We start from the raw sequence: 21,011 nt of genomic DNA on the forward strand, positions 1-21,011 counted from the left end.
CTAATGATTCCATCTGCAGCAGATGCCATATGAAAGGAAGAAATGCTATTGCTTATGTATACTTTATGCTTTTCTCAATGAAGGGTACTACAAAGAGCTAAGTAATTTTTCTTGGTACTTTATAAATATGTGCAATTTTTCTGTGTATCTTTTCAGCTCATGGAAAAAACTGACAGAGAATACTACACTCTGGATGACATGTTTGTTTCCAAAGCAGCCAAGAGAGCGCGTAGTGGGGAAGAGGAAGAAGTACAAAGAAGAAAAGCAATCCGTGAGCACCAGCAACTTGCTGCACGCATGGAAAAGTGCCCTTACTGCTTTGATAGCAGTGAACTTTCTAAACATCTTATTATTGCAATTGGCAGCAAGGTAAGAAAATGGCAATTTAACACAAATGTAGAAATAAAGAAGAAATGATGTTAGAGTGCTTAAAATTAGGAACCAAATTGCTTCTATGGAAGGATTATTGTTCTGTATCTTACTTTGCTTGCCCTTTCAGTTGATTCCACCAATTTGTCAAGGGTGAGGAGGAAAAAGATATAAATCTGTCATGAATTTTAAAGCTAATCTTTGATGTCAGGACTTCACATTCGCAGAAGACAGGAGTAATAATGAAAGATCTCAGTGCAGAGATTAGACTGTAGGTGGATTTGTGGAATACTAAATCACACTTCACTGGAGGAAATTTGAACTGCTGAAGAACTGTATCTGATATCAGAGAAAATTAGGTGGAGGATTCAACTTTTAAGCTTAAAATCCTTTGAAATAGACAAAAGTTTGGTTTGGAAACCTTTCTGCTTCTGTTAATGCTTTTAAAAGTTGCATAAATGTTTGGATTTTTATAATGTCTGAAATACTTCAATACAGCTTTTTTGTCATTTTTTCTCTACAGTTTTCATTTATTATTGATGTTTTTATTTGATCTGAAACTATAGGTGAAGGAATTAGGTGCATAGATATGTATTAAGGTACATTGCATTCCTTTTTTTTTAGAGATTATATATAGGTATAAAAATCAATACAGGTGCATATCTGTGTGTATATATGTGTGTATAATCTGTGTTTATATATCTAATAGATAGATAAATATACAGAGTGTCCTGGTTTTGGCTGGGTTAGTTTTCTTCCCAGTAGCTGATACAGTGCTGTGTTTTGGATTTAGGATGAGTGTAATGTTAATAAGACACTGATGTTTTTAGTCATTGCTAAGTAATGCTCAGGGACTCTTCTGCTTCTCATACTACCCTGCCAGTGAGAAGGTGGGAGGGGCACGAGAAGTTGAGAGGGGACATGGCCAGGACAGCTGACCCTAACTGACCAAAGGGATATTCCAGACCATATGACAGCATGCTCAGTGGATAAACTCAGGGGAAAGTTGGCCAGGGGCCAGTGCTTGGGAAGTGGCTGGGCAGCAGTTGGTGGGTGGTGAGCAATTGCATTGTGCATCACTTGTTTTGTAGGTTGTTGTTATTGTTGTTGTTGTTGTTGTTGTGTGATGTCCAGCTGCCTGCCAGGTTAAACCATGACACGGAATACACAATTTACATGTATATATATATATATATATATATATATATATATATATGTATAAAAAATATTTTATTAAAAATGCATACAGCTATGTATCTATATTAAAAATACTGGAATGGACTAAACAGTGTGATTTCATAACAGCTATGATACCAGTTGGTTTATGAAGCTGATATTACTGCCTTGGTGGTAGAACTGCTTTCTGGATACTACTGGTTCATTTGAGCTACTGGTGGATAATGGGCCCTTTTAAAAAGCACTAATGTTGCTAATACCTTGCTGTAATTAGTAGCTAATTGCTTCTGTTGGTTTGAAATTAGCAAATGATTAATTTCTTAGCCTCAGCAATGGGAAGGTTTTTAATGCTGGAAAACTGGGCACTTGAGTTTTTGTTTGCTTTTCCTAGGTGTACTTGTCTCTACCAAGCAGCCAGTCCCTTACTGAAGGTCACTGCCTGATAGCCCCTCTACAGCACCATACTGCAGCCACTCTTTTGGATGAAGACATCTGGGAAGAAATACAGGTCTGCTGAGAAACTGTCTCCTATTCTAAGAGCTTTGTAAAATAATTTTGTTATGGATAATAATATCCTTGTCATAAGTATGTATTTTCATGATTTGCAGTCTGGCAGCTCTATTCTGATTCCACTAAGGGGCAGAACGTTCTCGCATTGTGGATGGAAATCAGTGGTTAAATATTAACAGGAAAGAGAGGCAGGGTAAATACTGAAGAAAATTTTTAATTTATAAAGACTAGAAAAATTTTCCTGGAATGCTGCAGAACATGCATCCTTGGAGGTCTTTGAAACCATGTTAGAGGAATGTCCATTGGAAATGAAGTAGGTACAGCTGATCCCTTACAGAAAATAGAACAACTGGCTTTATAGGATTTTCTTGGGAGTGCCAAGGAAAAGAAAAGAATCATCAGAGCAGGCAGATCACTTAAAACTAAATACAAATATGTTGTTTACATATCTTCAGTTTTTTAATCTATGTTTTGGGTGGATTATCAATTAAAAGGGAACTATCTTACTCTTAAAATCAATGAGATCCCTGTTCGAATCCAATTTTCTACCTTTTTTGAAAATAATTATTAAAATCAAGTGCCAAGCATGATGGATTGTCCTTTCCAACAGTCTTATGAAGACATTTTGAAGATTTTGAGTTCTGTTTTCTTTGGAGATGGAAAATCAAGGGAGTCATGTGAAAAGCTTCTGCCTAAGAGATTGACTGTGTTTGTCAATCCTCACCCCCTGCCATCAGGATTATTACAAGGGGAAAACAATTTGAAGCCTCTTATATTGAAATATTGGAGACTATATCAGACTAGAGAAAGGTTTCATTGTTGTAGTTGCTGAGATTTAAAACCAGCATAATTTATAAGTTTGAAATAATTTAAATAATGTTGGTCTTCCCTCAAGCCTAGGGATGGATTCTCTGACATTTCAAGTTTGCTCCCCATATTGATTCTCATGGTTAAAGTTGTTTTTATACAGTGTTTCCTGGTAAATTATGCTCCCCTTCAACCAGGAACGAAAAGGAGTGCTCTTGTATATGACAGAAATGCCTAGGAAAGTTGGATATGAAGCAAGTAAGTGCAACAAGTAGGATCAGGAGGAACAGAAGAGGGTGCAGAAAAGTGATAAATATGTTTATCCTTGATCTTCTGTTTTTCCAAATCTCTTAAGTAAACAATTACAATTTTTCTAAATTGTATGAGAAAGTAAATAGGTAAGGAAAAGATAAGCAAATGCAGTCCCAGTATTCAACACTAGTCTTTTACTTGCTAGAAAAGGCAACTAGTTGCTAAAACCATTATCCTTTGATCCTGTGAATATATTCATAGACAGCTTAGATATTTCTTTGCAGCAAAGTATTTTGGAAAGGGATGGATACATGAATTTTTTCCTCCAACTTCTATGTATTACAGTAGAAGGAATCTGAAAAGCTTTAGCAAGAGTATAAGCAGACAGTCAGTGACTAAACTAACTTTCTGATGCCAGAGACGTATTTTTTTTACAGTTGAAGGGAAATAAATTGTCACACTTTAAGTATTCACAAGATGTTGTATGAAGTACATGTTTTAGCTAACTATTTTTGCTGGGGTTCTTTTTTAGGATATATTGGAGTAAAGCAAAAAGGATTTCTTTATACTGTATGCCTTGAAGCACTTGAATTTAACATATTGTGTAGTTTAGACTGATGTGCTCACTTGCCAAAGTCAATATGCATGGAATATTTTCAATATGAAAGGATATAAATCTTTACACATTCTGTGTTGACTGAACTGTTGCATGTATTAATGTTGTGTGCATCCAAGCATAAGCCAAGCCTTCTTATTTGCCCTTATGGATGGTTTTCTCCTTTCCAGTCCTAATTTTTCTTGATGCTTTGTCCTGCTCAGAATTTGGAGGAAAAGTGCAATGTATTTAAAAAACAAGAAAATGTAGCTGGGGAAATGTTAGCTAACATCTGCTGGTATTTTAGGCTTTTTGGTGCATTTGCATTTCAGTTGATACTTCAGGGTAGCAGCTCTAAGTAATAGTCTTTCTCAGCCTTTGGTATCTCACCACATTGCTTGCTTCAGTGTGTTTCAGAAGTAGAGGGCTGGTGGCTGGAGTGACAAGGAGAAGACAAAAAGCTGTTAATTCAGAGTAGCTTGTCACTCTGTGCTGTGAAGTCCCGTATCAGTTATAGAACACTGGGCAGTGTCTCCTGGCTGTAATTCATCAGTTGTTTTAGGGAATGATGGTAGCATTTTCCAGTCACAGCATGGAGCAGCTCATTAGTGAGGAAAAATTCAGAGCACAAAGGCCTGCTTTGAAGGGCTTAAATGCCTAGTTTAGATATATATTTGGCCACATTTCTTAGACTTTTAGTTTGATTCATTCTGTGCAAGATGGTGAAAGGATGGAGAGCTCAATTTCTAGTCCTATTGCATTGAAAACCTGGTAGTGATTTGTTTTCCTTCTATTTTATTTCAGTACTTGCTGATGATGATGATGTGTATTTGTTTATGTTTGATTAATCAACTCTCCATTTACATTAAGATAAGGAATCTTAAACCATTAGATGGGATTAGCCTTTCAATGGTGCTGTTTGTACTTCTGAGCATTGTTAATTGGAAAAAATATCAGTGCAAAAAGGACTACCTGTAAATTATGTGAGTCATAGGGCTATGGTACCTTGTTCTGTGAGGCTCCTACAGTTTCAGTGGTTTCTTGGCTTACACTGTGGAAATGGTACAGAAGCATGTGTAATACAAAAATCTTCATTTTTAAAAAACAGTTTTCAAGATCTTGAGAAACTTTCAGAAAAATTCACCCTATCAGAAAGTTAGATCTTTTGTGCACTTGAAAATGAGTTTGAATGACTTTCAGAAATCATCCCTTGTGCTTGATAATTTAGTTCAGCATCTGAACATTTTAAGCTATAGAATGATGCTCTTGCATATCTTGGATGCAAACGCCAACTGTCAAGAGCCAGCAGCTCTGCAGGAAAGCAAGTCAGGGGTGCAAGGTGATGGGCAGGGCAGGTGGGGGAGGTCATCTCACTGACAAGGCACAGTCCTGTGGTACCAGGCCAGGAGAGTTCCCATGATAATAGACAGGGTCATCCATGGCCCAGTGGTGGCCAGGCAAGTTTGCAGTTATGACTTAGGTTTGAGATGAAGTCAGGGCCAAGAACTGCCAGGTACCTGGCTGGGCACAGGCATCCCTGAAACAGCTCAGGCAAGGACCAAAAGTGACAGCCTGGACTTAATTGCAGCTCCTGAGTGACAGGGGGCCAGGTCCACACTTCACTCTTCATTACCCCAGCTCTTTCTGCTGGATTTGATCCAGTCCACAACTGCAGCACATCAGAGCTGCCCACCTGCATGGGCAGCCAGAGCTCCAGCAGCTAGAAGAGGCTGCAGGGCCTCTTGGGTGTGTGCAGGACCCTGACAGTGGAGCTGTCAGAATTGTTAATTGAAATACACTTTGAACAGGTGTAGCACCTAATCCCTCTGACAGGGAGCTGGTAAATACAGTTTGAGGCCACATGTATTTATTATTACATTTCATTTGCTTCCATACAATAAAGATGGTGGCTTTATTTTTTGAGGCAATGTTAATATTTTACTTAAAGATCAAGTATGCCTAGTGGAAATAATTTCCTTTCTTGAATTTTTTTTTTTGTTCAACTGTATAATTGGAAGGAGTAGTAAAAGGGTAATTGTAGCTATAGTCAGTAAATTGTAACTGTAGTCCGGTCATTACCTTCTTAGAAATTGCAAGCTTGGGACCTACTGTTAAAGCCATGTTGTGTTATGGAGCACTGCAGCTAAGAAGTTCAACGAAGTTTCAATTTCAGCTCTAAAAATATGTGTTATTTATTAAAACTAAGTTTGTGGTGTTACTTACATTGTGTATTTCACAATAGTTTTCTAGACTTCCTATGTTTTTATCATAGGAAATATAGTTAATATTAAATTAGTAAATAATACAGAATTTTTCTAGTATGATTGTTTTCCATTTTGTTGTTAGCTTATTACAAATATAATATGCTAGTGAAATAATGCATTGTATCTGAAAGATTTGAAAAGTTAGTTTCAATAACACTTTTTTTTTTCTTTAAACAGATGTTCCGAAATGCATTGGTGAAAATGTTTGAAGCTAAAGACTTGGACTGTGTGTTCCTAGAAACAAACATGAGTATGAAGAAGCGGTATCATATGGTGTATGAATGCATTCCTCTTCCAAAAGAAGTAGGAGATATGGCTCCAATCTACTTTAAGGTACATGAAAATGTTTTTTTTCTGAGGTAATTTGAATATATGTATCATAATTCATCTATTTCTGGAAAATATTTTAGATATTCAAGTGCTGTTTTTGAAAAGATGTATTCTTTGATCTTTTTTCTGGATCCATTCTTTGCTAATAGTCCTTGATCTTAAAGTAAGCTCTGTGAGGTAATTCAGTTTTTCAAGTAGTCAGTGGGAGAGTGGTTTTTCACTGAGCTTTTGTCACAAATCTGCCTGCACTGACAAGTTCTGGAAGAAGGTAAGAGAATTGTAGTGTTTTAAGGATTGCAATACTTCTCACTTAAGTCCTGTAGTATAAACTTAAAACACAATACTTGTGCCTTGGAAAGCATTAAAGTAGAAAATAATGTTAACTGTTTTAAGAAATAGCAATGTAGATATTGTTTCATCCCCATTTTATTTCAGTAAGCCCAAATTTTACATGTATTTTAGGCCTCTGATGAACATTCTACAGCATGATAAGTACTTCTTCTATAGCTTTTCTGGTCTCTTTCCCCTGACCCTGTAAGAAAAGGTTCATTGAGGCTTTTGCCTGGAACAGAGTCCTTTCAGCTTTCAGCAACTGACTCATGATTTGCCTTTTATAAGTAAATTATTTTATTTGATTTTAGAAATACTATTTATGTTTTCTGGAAATAATGTGATTGGGCTTTGATGAAGTGGAACAGCAGTATGGTGAACAATACAGTAACTTTTACCACATTTGAAACCCTCCACCTGTTAGATCTGACTGCTGTGCTTCAGATGCTGTGTTTTCTTTGAATACTCAAGGAAAGAGAAGGAACAAGATTTAAAGCAATGTAATTTATTTCAGAAGTATCTACCATTAAAATGCACAGCAAATGAAATTTAAATGGTACCTACCCTACACTGTACCCAATTCCATACTATGGGGAATACAGAGTCAGCTTTGGGTTTTTAAGGGCAACCATCCTTCTAAGCTGGATTCTTCTCCTAGTGTTTAAAAGAGAAAGAAGACTTGTATAGTGTAATGAACTCATAAGAGGTTTTGTATGGAGTGAGAAAAAAGAGAATGTGACCTTTTATTTGGAACTTGTGTCAAGCAAAACTTAAAATAAAAAAAGAAACAGAGGAACTGAATTGGGTGGGTCTGAAGATACTATATGATGTCTTTATAAAGTAGCTTGTGGAAATGAGATAAGTTACCAAAAATAAAGTTACTTTGTTAAGAAGTAATTGTTACTTGCAGTACAATGTACTTCACTACAGTTAGTTATTTGCTGTATGAAGGACTATTTTCACATTTAGATAAAATCATTTTGCAGAAAGCGATAATGGAGTCTGATGAAGAGTGGTCCATGAACAAGAAGTTAATTGACCTTTCTTCAAAAGATATTCGGAAATCTGTAAGTAATGAAGTGTTTTGAATCCTGAATTTGTCATCAAATTCTTCTAACTTTTTTCATTATTAACTGTTTCAAAGAGAGAAGAAAGGGAACACAATTAGATTAGTGCATCAGAAGATGGCATAGGTATGAGGAGAATTACCAGTCTGAACTCCTAACTGACATTAGGCAAAAGATTCCCATTTATTTTAACAATTGGTGGACTAAGCTGCCAGCATTAGTTGAGAACAAAGTCGACACTTTGAGGACATGTAATGGCATAATTTGCTTGATTAACTTTAAGAATTAAGGTAGATCAAAGATTTGCAAATTACTTTCCTGGAACAAATATGATGTGTCTTTTTCATTAACCTAGAACAGCCATTTGTGTTGCTAAGTTTATGAAGTGAAAATATAAATAGCATTATGAATCTTTTCTTTATAAAACAAGGGAACAGTACCCTCTCTGTCTCCTGGATACTGAGATGGAACATCTTTATATAAACAATCTTAAAGAAATAATGCTGAATCTGTTAGGTTCAAAGACTGTTCTGTCTTTTTAATATTGAGGTGGAAGATGTGTTGTATAGACTCTACCCCAAGTAGATTACTACTGCATAGTAATAATACTTAATTTCTGAAAGTGGCTTTTAGTAGACATAGCACCTTTGTACTAAAAAATACCCCCTAGTTTATGAGAAAGAGATGAGTTTTAATAATGAGACATGAAGCCTGATATGACAAAGAAGGAGATTAAATACAGAAAAGTAAGGTATTCAAATAATTGCAGCAAAGGTTTAGGGAAGACTTTAAACTTAAGGTGGATATAAACATAAAACAAAATGGGCTTATTTGGAGTATCTTCTACTCATTGTTTCAGAACAGGAAAGCCAACATTATCATAAATAAGTGACGTATCATTTTCTTGTCATGTTGTAGGGCATTAGGACATGCAATTTCTTCAAGAGGCTTCCTGGCCATACATTTTTGTAGCCATTATGTGTTTATTTGAAGGTAGGCCAGTTTTCAGATTAAGTCAGGACAGTTCTTTAAATTAATACAGTGTATCTGAGCATAAATTGTTACACATTTGTGTGATTTTAGCATTATTGTAGGGTAAAAGAAATGTCTGTAGGCTTCAGGAAGATCGTAGAATGTAGCTTAGAGACTGAGCTGAGGTTTGGGAACTTGGAGAATTGTATTGGGAGATGGTGGTGCCTGGAATGAAGGTCAGACATGGCTGAAACATCACCTAGTGGGTAGATTGTGTGCCGAAATTGTGAGAAATAAGACAAAGCTGACCTTTTCCTTAAGGTGTCACCTGCCAATCCATTTTTCCTTATTTAACGATTTTTTTAAAATCCATTTAAAATGTTAAATGTTTCTTTCTATGCTACATTGCTCCTCTGTATTAAATCATAATTATTTTTAGTCACTATTTCAAGCAATATATGGAACACACCTCCAGAAAGTTGTACAGTTATTTGGACTGTAGCAGAGGAAATGCTTATGAATTGGAGGCTTTGTAAATCTTACTGGTACAGAAGCATCCTCAACAATTAAAAGAGTGAAAAATAACTTGTTGCAGTGAAATAGCAGAAATTACTTTCAGTACTGTACCAATAAATGGATCCACTTCTGTCAGACTGAAGGGTCTTTGTTGTGGCAGGATATCCAGCATCCCCCCTGCAGGCTGAAAAAATTATTAAGTTGTGTGATTTGTCAAGTTAAGGATAATATCCTTCCATTCACATAGAGGGGGTTTCTGGTAATCTATTGTCTAGCGAGGTGTTTCCCCTTCCCCCTGAGTGTCAGTGTTTTCACTGGGTAAGTATTTCCTAGTACCAGTCAACATCTTACCTTTAAAAAATGCTTTAATAAATTTGCTAGTGGTTGTCTTAAAATTTCTGCTAAACCCATGTAATTCAGAGATGTGGAGTCAGAGAGGCATTTGCTCAGTGTGCACACTGCTGCTTGGTGTCCCCATTTCTTACCTGCTATTCCAGCTGTGGCCTCTGGAGATTCTGCCACCCAGTCATCCTCTCTTCAGTGTCTTTTTGTCCAGTTGCTGTATGTTGTTCTTTTCCCTTACCTGTTTGCTTTACTGTTTCTCTGTTGCAATTTTATCCTACATGTAGTTGGTTGAGAGGTTGTTTAAAATAAAATATATTATGGACTGCAAAACCATGTTCAAATTCATTCTTTTGTGGGGTGGTTGACTGAATGCCAACAGTTTGTTAACATCTGAAAGTACGGTTTTGCATGTGTAGGTTCCTAAAGGATTGCCATACTTTTCTGTGGACTTTGGCCTTCAAGGAGGATTTGCTCATGTGATTGAAGATCAACACAATTTCCCTCATTACTTTGGAAAGGTATTGTTATGTAAAAGATTATTTTACCAATTATACTCTGCTTTGGGAAATTTAAGTAATTAAAACAGATGCTTCCGGAACAGTTACTTTGATGTACTCTATCTCAGTTTATTATCTGTCTTTTCTTGATGAGTCATTTTAACTTGGCTTGTTGAATAAAGGAGTAGTTGATTTTTTCACTAGCTGATACTGAGATTGTGGTTCTAAATTTGTGTTTCTTTTCATTTGATTGGAACTGTAAATATCTGACATTATAGGTATGTAATCTTGTAGATGGAAGATACTTGCATCTACTTAAGAATTTTCATGGCCATAGTATTGACAAATAGGTGCACTGTTGCCTGGTTGTATAAATTAGTGTGCATACACATACAGACTCACAGATAACTCCTGCTAAAATCCTCGTGTGGCTAAATTGCTCCTTGTGATATGTATAGTGTACAATGTATAGTATATACAGGGAGATCTGTAATAAATTCTTCCTTTCTTTATTATGTCACAGCAAACATTTTCTGAAAGAATCAGAGTTGCAAAAACATGAAGAGTGACTAGGAGAAATATAACACCAGGAACAGCAAAGTGGGCAGCTTTCTTTCTCTGAACTTTACCTTAATCACAAAGTGGATTAACTGTCTTGCACTGTTAGGATATTTAACAGTACATTGATGTGCTGTGCTTACAAGAATTTTGCTGAGGCAACCATCTAACAACTGCAGTTCTATGTTTAAGTTGGTTTATTTTTCAGAATTTCAAGTTTTAATTAGCACTTGAAGAAAATGGACAATCTCATAACTTGAAAATATTTATTTCTTTATTCTGTGATGAGATAGTGTTAAGTAATACGGTAATTCTCTATTTATCATTATCTATCTTACTTTTACTTGCAAAGGAAATTATTGGTGGCATGCTGGACTTGGAACCGCAGCTCTGGAGAAAAGGAATCAGACAGAACTTTGAGGAACAGCGGAAGAAGGTGTTACAGTTTGCACAGTGGTGGAAACCATATGACTTCACCAAAAAGAAGGAATGAGAACAACCTGGAGTCGAGGACTATATAAGCCATAAATTATTTTAAAGGATACTTCAGATGTTAAGGATAACACCAATGTGTTATGTGTTGCTAATATATTTTAAAGTATAGGATATTGTTTAATTGCTGATGATCTGTTTCGGACACTGGATCACGTGTACCTGCAAGCCTGAAAAACCAGATTTGTACAGTGAGTTTAGTTTTTCCTTTTTCAGCTAAGCCAAAAGGATAATATCTATGTGGCCATTTGAGTTCTTAAAAATGTAACTTTTGCTTTTGGAGTTTTTATAATCTTTGAGACAACTGATATTTTTTTATATTGTATTTGGCCAGTGCTTAATTATCATGGTGAACTTTTGTAGAAAATGGTGTATATTTTATGAACGTTTTGGTTAATACAAATACATTGCTGCAGAAGGAGATTGTACAGAAAATGGTTTTCTGGTTTTTGTGTTCTTGTGGTCTTTAAGTTGAGGTCATTGCAGTAACACAAACATTCATAAAGGATGTGACTCATAAACCTGCTGTTGCCCTCCTGCACAAGAATGAATGCAATTTTTTGTACTTTCTTGCAATATGAGGTAGTGTGTTTCAAGCACAAAGGATAATAAGACAGTCCATAGCTGGTGGCAAATAACAGCTTTAATAGTAAGTTACTTTTGATAACAGTAAAAGAAGAATCTCAAGGGAAAATGCTCTCTGATGGCCAACAACAAAGAAAATCATTACAGGGATTTCCCCAAGTGATTCTTCTCCCCTGGGCATCCCCTGTAGTGCCACAGGTGGTTTGCCATAATACTTTGCCCTAATAGTTTTCATCAAGACCAGCTCAAAATCCCTGTTTGTTTTTCCTGCTTGTGATGCCATTAGAGCTGGTTGAAGCATGCTCTGACCAGAGGCAAGAGTTGCATGTTAATTGATTGTTAAGCATGGGTGTCACTAGGAAATGCCTGCGTGCTATTTCAGTGACCACTTTCCACCATTTTATTTGCTAGATTTTGTTTTTCCTTTTGTGTAAAAGTTAGGAAATGAGAGTAGGAAGTGTGAGGTGGGGAAAGGATGATTCTTGCATCACTGTCTACCACTTCCTGTGGAAACCCTGACACAGCAGGCTTGGGCTTTGCAGGTGCAGAGCTGGGAGAACAAGGAGAACAGGAGACAAGGACAGATGGACATGGATAGAAACATTGCAGCAGCACAAGGGAAAGGGTGCAGACTTGTGTACAGTGCTATGGGGAAGGGCTGCAAATGGTGGAAGGTGGAAGGCCCTTGGTATAGGAGATGTTAAGGTTTTGTCTAACTGTCTCAACATGCTTCCTGTGTCTTTTCCTGCTAAGCTATTGCTCTGTACAGCTCTGTTAACTATTGTGAACTGCTCAGGTTAAGAAATGGATCACTAAATATTACAGGGTTGATGACATGTTCATTTCTAGACCCTTGGTGGTCTTCTGCAGCTTCGCTGAAAAGCTGTCGCTTTCCCTGTTCCTACCCCACTGCCACATTTTGGCAAATAAGTCTGGTAGAGATACAAATCTGCTGTGTTGTGAGTTATTTTCTCTAGGATCTTTGTCAATTGGTGTCACTGCAAGAGAAATAACTTAAAAGTAAGCTTTGATGATAATTGTAGTGATTTAATGTCTGATTTATACTGTGTTCACCAGCAAGCCATGGATAAAAGGGGCAGTTCTACTGTTCTCCAGTATGTTTTGATCTTCCTTAGGCTACTGGGAAGATTACTTAGCAAATAGGATGTGAAATAGTAGCTGCCAGTAGTTGCTTAGAATGTGGTAATGCTGAACCAAATTTAGCTAAAGTGCAGTCTTTGGTGGTATAAAGCATGACTAAAAATTGTTTTCTCTGAAAGCATATGTAGCCTCCAGTCTCATCTGCCCCCTGGGATGGTAGCTGGAAGCAACAGAGGTGACTGTCTTTTAAGGCCATGGAAAAGTCTTTATCCAGTGCTGTGCTGGAAATGCAATTCTTCTGACGTGACTTCTCTCAGAATTTGTGTTCCTCAAGGGAAGTGCTGTGTTTTCCAAAGGATATCCAACTGGTATGTAGAAAAGTCCTCTGACTCATGGTCTGTGCATATTTTATTATTCTGGTTTCAGCAAAACTACTGGTATTCTTTGGAAAGGACTCTGGAATATGGGATAAGGGTAACTCAAGCTGGTGATACAGGAGAATGTTTCTTACCCTGTTAGAAGATTTTAGAATGGGAGACTGTGTTTGCCACATACACTGAAAATAGTTTGTTCTTGTAATTGGTCACAGACCAGACATGCATATTGTCAGTTTAAGCTGTTCCTGTTCATTAGTAGCTCTAAATATTCATGAGGCCGTGACAGTCAACACAGCTTGTTAGGGCACTTGTGGGAGGCATGGTATGCTTAGACTTCAGTACTTACTCTTAAAAATATTGAAATATTTTAAATAGACCTCTTTCATCTGGAAGAATACCCAATAACTAAGTTCTTTGGCACTAAGAGGTAGAAAATATAAATTCAGGTGTCTTTAGGGAAAACAGGGATTGGAAGCTTGGTTTCTTACATTGTTATAAATGTGCTTCTATGTACTCTTTTGTGCGACCAGGGAGGAAAAGGATCTTCTTTCTTCAGGTGAATCTACAAGTGTGATTTAACAGGCATCGGATTATATCCATGTCCTGCCCTGTGTTACAGGAATATTGTATAATATGTGCTGCTACTCTTCTGAAAGGAAAAAGTGTTAATAGCAACTCTTATGGCAGTTCACCAATCTCTTGAAATCTCATGAAAGAAGAGAAATTTTGATGGTTCCCTTGAGAGTTCTTTCTTTGGTTGAAATTTCTTCAGCATTTCCTGTTTTCTGCATTTGTCATTTTATCATTAAAGTATGTTTTTCTCATTCTGACTGGACTACTTATGAAAAGTCATGGAAACATAGGCTGCTATGCTCTTGCTTTAAGTATAGCTGTTTTGTAAACAAGATCTTTAATATCCTAGGTAAACTAGGACTAGGTACTAGAGTACAAGCCATCTTTACCTGCAAGCATCTTTACCCTCCCTGGCTCCTGGGTGTTACCTAAGCACTGTACATAGAGGCACATCTTGCACGTTGGTTACGTTAGAGAAAGCAGAGTCTGAGCTCTTGATGGGTGGGCAGTTGTAAAAAGTTTATTCCTCGGTGCTCAAGCTGCATGTGCCTTTGTACATGTGGTCTGAGGGCAGCAGGCAGGCTGAAATTGCTCTGATGAGCCAACTTTAAGTTCTGTATTAGAATTGAAAATGCATTAATTCATTATTTTAAAATTTTTAGCTTTTGTAAAGCAAGTACACTACAGCATACATGCAGTAAAAACAAATTTTGCAAAAACCCACAAGCACAATTAACATTTTAGAATAAAGTTGAAGATACTCCTCATGGACCAGTCTTTGAGGTAGTATTTTTATTCAAGATTTTCTGCTTTGTGATTTCTGGCCATTGATGCACAACTATTGGTCACCTGCCAATCTGGAATGAGAGATAGATACAGTTTGCTTTCCAGACCAGACAAGATGACTTTTCCAAGTTTCTCCTAGCTCTTTCTGCTGGGATTTTAAGATCTTATTTGGTTCTGATATTTTATGTGAAAATGTTTTGGAACAGCACTGTAAGACAAGATATGAGCAGCTAACAGCTGATAGATATTTAATGGAGCATAAATACAGTTGCCACTATACAGCTTCCCCTTGGCTGTTGTCACAGGTTACAGGCCTTCGTTTGGGATTGCTGCATGATCTCTTATGTCTCTAGACGGTTTTTATAGCCAGTTTCAGGTGTGTGCTTTGCAGTTGTTTGAAAGCATTACAGCTCTTCCATCTCTTCCAGTATTCTCTCTTTTAGTGTAGAACAACTCTTTGAATGTTTGACCACAGTTCAGGAGGCCTGAGAACTTGCCAGTGAGGTGGACAACGACGACTAACAGTCTTAATGGCTTTATGGATGATGGCATCTCCAACTGGAACTGGGTACGTAGGCTTTTAGTTTAGAGTTAATATGAGCAAATTGAATCAGAAATGGTGACATTGTGATCTTTCAGTCCCTCTCTCTTCTTTCCTGGCTGCTGTTGCAGGACTTAGATCTTCATTATCTTATCCAAGCTGCTCTTTCATTAGGTAACTCATCTCAGCAATACTTGCTAAGACTTGGCAAGTACTTGCTAGGAATGGCTGGTTCAGCCTCTTAGCCACTAAGACTGACCAGTCTGTACAACAGTCTTTGCCTGAATCACCCTTTCCCATGGCTGACAGTAAGGGTTTGCTAATGTGATGTAGTGGAAAAGGTGCAAAGCCTGGCATGGCTGCTGTTTGTTATATACCCACACTCCAGGTCTCTGTGTAACTGTGTGTGTTGGGATATGTACTAGTTACATTTAGGGAACAAGTGCTGAGACTTCATGGGATTTCACTAGAGTTACACGAAGCTTTATACCATTAAAAATGTCAGAGAATGTCCCTTATCATGAGGAGAAGGTAGATTTAAATACTCAAAGGGAATTACAACTTTACTTGTTCATTTACTTAATCTGCTAATACTGGATTTATAAAATGTCTTAAGTAAACTTTAAGCCTTTCATAAGTGGTTTGTGGCATCCATCGAATCAGAGGAGGAGGACAGGAGATAATTTTATCTTGCTGATTCAAGGAGAAATTCAGGTACCTTTGTGGTATTGGCATTCCTAGGTCTGTTTTTATCATGAACCATTTGGCTTCTTATCTTTAATCTGATTTGTCCATGATTCAAGTTCAGTATTTATTGTCTTGTCTGTTACGAATGTGTGAAACATTATTTCATTCTTTGGAGGCCGCTTTTGCATATCTGAAGACTGCAGTTAGGCTGTCTCCAAATTCTTGTCTTCAGGTTAAACTGTGCATTTTCTTTCAATGTTTTCCTGTAGGTTGTTTTTTTCTATTCTTCTTGTCATTCTTTTGTGCCCTGGAGTCTCTCTGGTTCATTAAGATGGGATGTGATGGAAGTCTTGAGAGTGGATATGATATCTCAGAGAAGTGTTAGCATTGTGTCTGATATGAGAGGGTTGATGCCATTCTTGGTGGAATATCCTCCTATTCACAGACACACACACCCCCAGTGCAGTTTGCCTATTTCAGGAGACTATGACATAGTGAGGCCTATGGCTCCCTGCAACCTTCAGATCCTCTCCCGCTCTCCAGTCCACAGTTTGCAATTATAGCAAATTATACCCGTCTGTGTTCTTGCTCTTATTGTTATTGACTTAATTTCCTTTTTATAGACCTTTTTTATTTTCATTTTGATGAGATAATTTTGAATTCTACTTCTGCTTTTAAATTATTTTTTTACACCCTCTTGAGTCATCTGCAAAATTAAGCAGCAATGCTGTATTGCAGCAACCAGTAATTGATGCCACATCCATGTTCACCCTGCAATATTTGTGTGCACTGGCTAAACTGTTTCCCTGCTATCACTTGGACTGTTACTGATGGACTTGCTGCAACTTCTGGTCCCATTATTCTTGCTACAGATGTGGCTGCTGTGTGCATCTCAAGTACCAAATGCAATAGAAAGAGTTGCTTTAGTAGAATCAGAAACGTCTGTGAGAGTTGAAATAGAAATGAACTCCAGGATTGTATTCTGTTTTTCCATAGGAAAAAAATGGGCTGAAAATGAGACATTGCTGTGATACCATTCCCACTCAGGTCATCTGCTTGGCTGTGCCCCTTCCCTACCTCTTGCACACTGAGGGGGCAGAGGGAGAAACAGGAGAGGCCTTGATGATGTGAAAACACTGCTCAGCAATATGTGAAACTTGTAGTGTCCTATCAGGATTGTTTTGGTCACAAATTTAATTCACAGCACCATGCAAGCTTTGCCCTTTGCTACTGGCAGATAGTGACAGGGCCACCACCCAGCAGGAAGGAGTTTTGAGAGGCTTGGTTGTTATTATGTGCCACGAGTTCTTGCAGTGATTTACAGTCAGGCTAGTTGAATTTAAAAGTGTATACTACTGGCCATCCCTGAAAACTCTGAGGAAAATTTTATCTGTTATGAAGATAGATTCAGGATTTTAAAAGCCCCAAACAACTTGATAGGCTTTGGAAGGCAGAGTGGACAGAGAATTTGGCTGTTACCTCTTTTTAAAAACAGCACATGGCTTCTTGAGAGGTTCCTGTTCACCAGCACTTTATTGAAGTGTAGTCTTCTGTGGAAAGCTTTCGGATTATTTTCTCTTTAGAGCAAGAATACTTTGGCCAGTATTAGAAGACAAACAGATGATATGGAATTCATCTCATATCTGTGAGTAGTTCTTGTCTCTATATATAGCTGTCTGCAAGACTGTGGATAAACAGCATTTTATATTTCCTATCAAATACAAAACCTTTTAAAAACTTTGTTTTAAACTGGAAAAAAAAAAGAATAGTATTCTCCAAGGTAATCTTCATCCTCAGGACCTTGATCTTCACAGCTTCTTGCAAACATGAACTTTGTGTGTCTGAAGGTTTTGACAAACACAGCTCTCTTGACAGCTGTGAGTCTGCTGTCTCTTCGGACCAAGTGAATTTGCCCCCAAGCCCCTGCCCATAACCCAGTGCCTGGGATTTGGGTTCCTTAGAGCACCTAGAAAGTCCTCTCAGATCCCAAGTCCTTGTGCACACCTGGGATCCCATCCTCTTCAGTTGAACACATCAGCCTTGAAGTCCTCTTTGTCCATGAACACAGTTTTAAATGATTTATGACTGCGCAGTCTTTTATTTTTAGCTTCTGTACAAAGCTTCCAAATCAAATCTTGATGGGAACTGCTGTCTCTGATTATTTTGTTGTCTTTGTTTCCACTAATGAAAAACAAGTAGAGTCTTGCAGTTAAACAGTGTGGTTGTCTTCCTTAGTGTATTTTTTACACAAATCAAACAGGCATACAGGTAGATGAGAACAATAATATGATTCTGGCCTATTAAATAATTAACTTAAAAAAGGTCAGTGAGTCCCTGCCTAACAAAACAGCAATGCTAGGAAGCTTGCATTGTTTTTTAATGTTGGGAAGTAAGGACATGCAAGAGGGTTGTAAGGACTCACAAGAGGTTGTGAGCTGGATGGCGCAGTTGGCACAACAGAAGGACAGGATGCCATCCTGGGGGGCTGGACAAGTGGGGGCTCGAGAAGTGGGCCCATGAGAACCTCATGAGGTTCAACAAGTCTAAGTGCTAGTCCTGGGTCAGGACAATCCCAGACATGAGAACAGACTAGGAGAAGAAGTCACGGAGAGCAGCCCTGCCAAGAAGGATGTGGTGGTGCTGGTGGATGAGAAACTGGATGTGACTTGTCATTGTGTGCTCACATGCCAGAAAGCCAGTTGTATCCTAGGATGCATTGAAAGCAGCATGCGGGCAAGGGATGTCATTCTGCCCCTCTGCTCCACTCTGGTTTTTATCATCATGTGATTCCTCAGTTCTGATGCTACCGGTCCTGCGGTCTTTCACATGTCTGCATTATTTGGGCAATAGAATTGTTCCATTCAATTTAAGAAAATTTAAGAAAATGTTTCATTTTCTTAATTTACCCTATATGCATTATTTGGGTTATGCAGACATCTTTGTGCAACTTCTGTTTGATGTATTTTAGCTTCACAGAAGATTTCTGGCTATGCAGTTTTCATTTTCATTGCATGTTTTTGTTTTTTGTTTTGCTGGGGTTTTTCTTCCCCTGTAACACATTGACTGCACTATGTGTTTGAGGGTGCCAACAGGAGTGCTTCTCCTGTGTGATATCGTGCTTGGCTCCTCTGTATGTGACTGACTCTCAGTTAAGTAGACTGGCACTGCCTGATCCTGGAGAGTTCCTGGAGACCTGTGCTGCTCCCTTTTCTAATAGCTGGTGTCTTGGAGAGAGGGTCTGTTTATTGGACATGGGCTTCATGGTTATTGACCATCTCCCTCTCCTGAAAGGAGTCTGTTGTGTAAGAGGACAGGTCTTGGGGAGTAATCTAAAAACTATCACTCTCACCTTCTCAGGAACTGTGTTTCACATCTGGATCAGCTTATTAAGGATATTTACTAATGAAACCCCAGTAAGGTGACACAGCAGCCAATTATTTTTTGCACTGAGTTCCCACTTGTTTATTGACTGACAGCAGGACCTTTTAAAACTGCAGGCCTGACAACTTTGCGTTAAATCTGTTATTTCAGTTTAGTCTTTAACAGCATGTCTAAACCCCAACCTGAATCCCCAAATATAATCACATTACAGACCTATTATTCTGCTTGCTGAGTCACTTTGTCAGTTTGACAGCATGCCTAGCAGAAAATTTCTATTCCTTTCAATTCTTTGATTAAAGAAATGAATTAATTCTGAGTTTTATTTTGTTTGGAGATATGGAAATCTGACTCGCCCACTGATTCATAGTCGCCATTTGATGCTGGAGAGTTCTATTTTGTGGTAAATGTAGTGAGTAGTCACAGTTCTGAGTAAAACCCTTGTTTTTGCCATGCTGTGGTGAAGATCCCTGTATTTGAAGGCCTACTCCCAGCTCTTTGCTTGTATTGGCCAGAGGTTGAGTATATCTCACTCTAGCAGCCATGAATGGCCAATGCAACAAGTAATTGTGAAGAGGGAGTTGATCTGTACAAAGGATGTCTTCCTGATGGATTATTATTTTAAACAAATATACAAAGATGTGTAGAGAGAGTTTGGAGCTGGGAAAGAACCTTTTCGACTTGAACAAGTGGGTCTTGAAGTTGGAAGTTAGCAATTATTCATAGTGCTTGACCTTCAGAATATTTAGTTGGCTTAGAAAAGTTGGGTATCTGCAGCCTGCAGTGAAGACTGAGAGCTGTTAACAAAATCATGCAATCATAGGTCTCTGATCCATTTTTCTACTCTTTATAATGGGAAAGGAATAGTATTAGTATTGGCATTTTGAAACTGTTTCTCAAATACTGCAAATACATTATGATTTAGAGTTTACAAGTATTGTATTGCTATCAGCATGCTGCAGACCAAATCAGCTGTTGTCCTGGCTGTTGTGCAGTCACGTAATTAGGCCATGCATGTCATAAGGAGTTAAAAAAACATCCCACTCAGAGCAGAGGAAAGTTCATACTTTTCATTCCCATTCTGCTAATGCGGAACGACCGACAGGAAGATGAGAGCTGGGATGGGGTTCCACTTAGCAGTGTGCAGTCCCTGCTGGACGGATGTGGTCAGCACAGGGCAATGTTTGATGGGAGGGATCATAATCCACTCAAAATTAGGGAAAGGAAAATTATTAGAGGGCTATGTAAGGGCATAACGGGAATGTGTGGGGATAAAACCAGAAGGGCTAAAATGTGAAGCAGATCTAGTGACTTTTAGGCTCATGAAAGATGAGGAGAGAAGTTTAACACCTGCACTAAGAAGAAAACAATGATACCGTGGTTTCATGGCTGAGTTAGGAAGACTCTCATATAACTGATGGTGCAACAGAGATATGAAATAATTTTTGCTCTTAACTTTATAAAAAAGAATAATTTTGACCAGACTCTAAACACAATTAAGTTTTCAAAAGGGAAAATATTTGTCAGCAGCAAGGAAAGAAGAGGTAGAACAAAATATTCCGTAACTTACATGCATGTAATTCTCTAAAAAATCAGCAAGAAACTATCTCGATGCTGTAGAATATTTGGGGGAGATGTGAAAATACCATTAATAAATATTTACAGATAAATTCAAATATGGTGTGTGTAAAATTGCCTAGACCTATCTCCCATAGCTTTGTTCCTGTTCTCAAGGACTTTTTTGGGGGGAAAAAAAGAAGCAAGCAAGCTTTCAAAGAGAATAGATTTTTTAATGTTCTCTTCATGAGAATTTTCACAGTTCCTTAAAAAGTTACCTTTCCATCTAAGCAAAGCTTTCAATATTTCTACTTTGAGTTTTCTGTCATTATGCAGTCTAAATAAA

At 37.8% G+C, this 21,011-nt stretch overlaps 1 protein-coding gene across 2 annotated transcripts in view; it reads left to right on the forward strand.

Moving 5' to 3' along the window:
- Positions 1 to 11,515, forward strand: part of CWF19L2 (CWF19 like cell cycle control factor 2) — a 66,256-nt gene extending 54,741 nt beyond the window's left edge. For both annotated transcript variants that reach the window (XM_069014584.1, XM_069014593.1), the window contains exons 13-18: positions 157 to 369; positions 1,937 to 2,053; positions 6,151 to 6,306; positions 7,620 to 7,700; positions 9,950 to 10,051; positions 10,941 to 11,515. In XM_069014584.1, coding sequence (XP_068870685.1) covers positions 157 to 369; positions 1,937 to 2,053; positions 6,151 to 6,306; positions 7,620 to 7,700; positions 9,950 to 10,051; positions 10,941 to 11,081 — 810 coding nt within the window. In that variant the 3' untranslated portion in view covers positions 11,082 to 11,515. The remainder of the gene's footprint in view (positions 1 to 156; positions 370 to 1,936; positions 2,054 to 6,150; positions 6,307 to 7,619; positions 7,701 to 9,949; positions 10,052 to 10,940) is intronic.
- Positions 11,516 to 21,011: the final 9,496 nt, after the last annotated feature.

The sequence above is a fragment of the Aphelocoma coerulescens genome, chromosome 1, assembly GCF_041296385.1.
Source record: "Aphelocoma coerulescens isolate FSJ_1873_10779 chromosome 1, UR_Acoe_1.0, whole genome shotgun sequence".
NCBI lineage: Eukaryota > Metazoa > Chordata > Aves > Passeriformes > Corvidae > Aphelocoma > Aphelocoma coerulescens.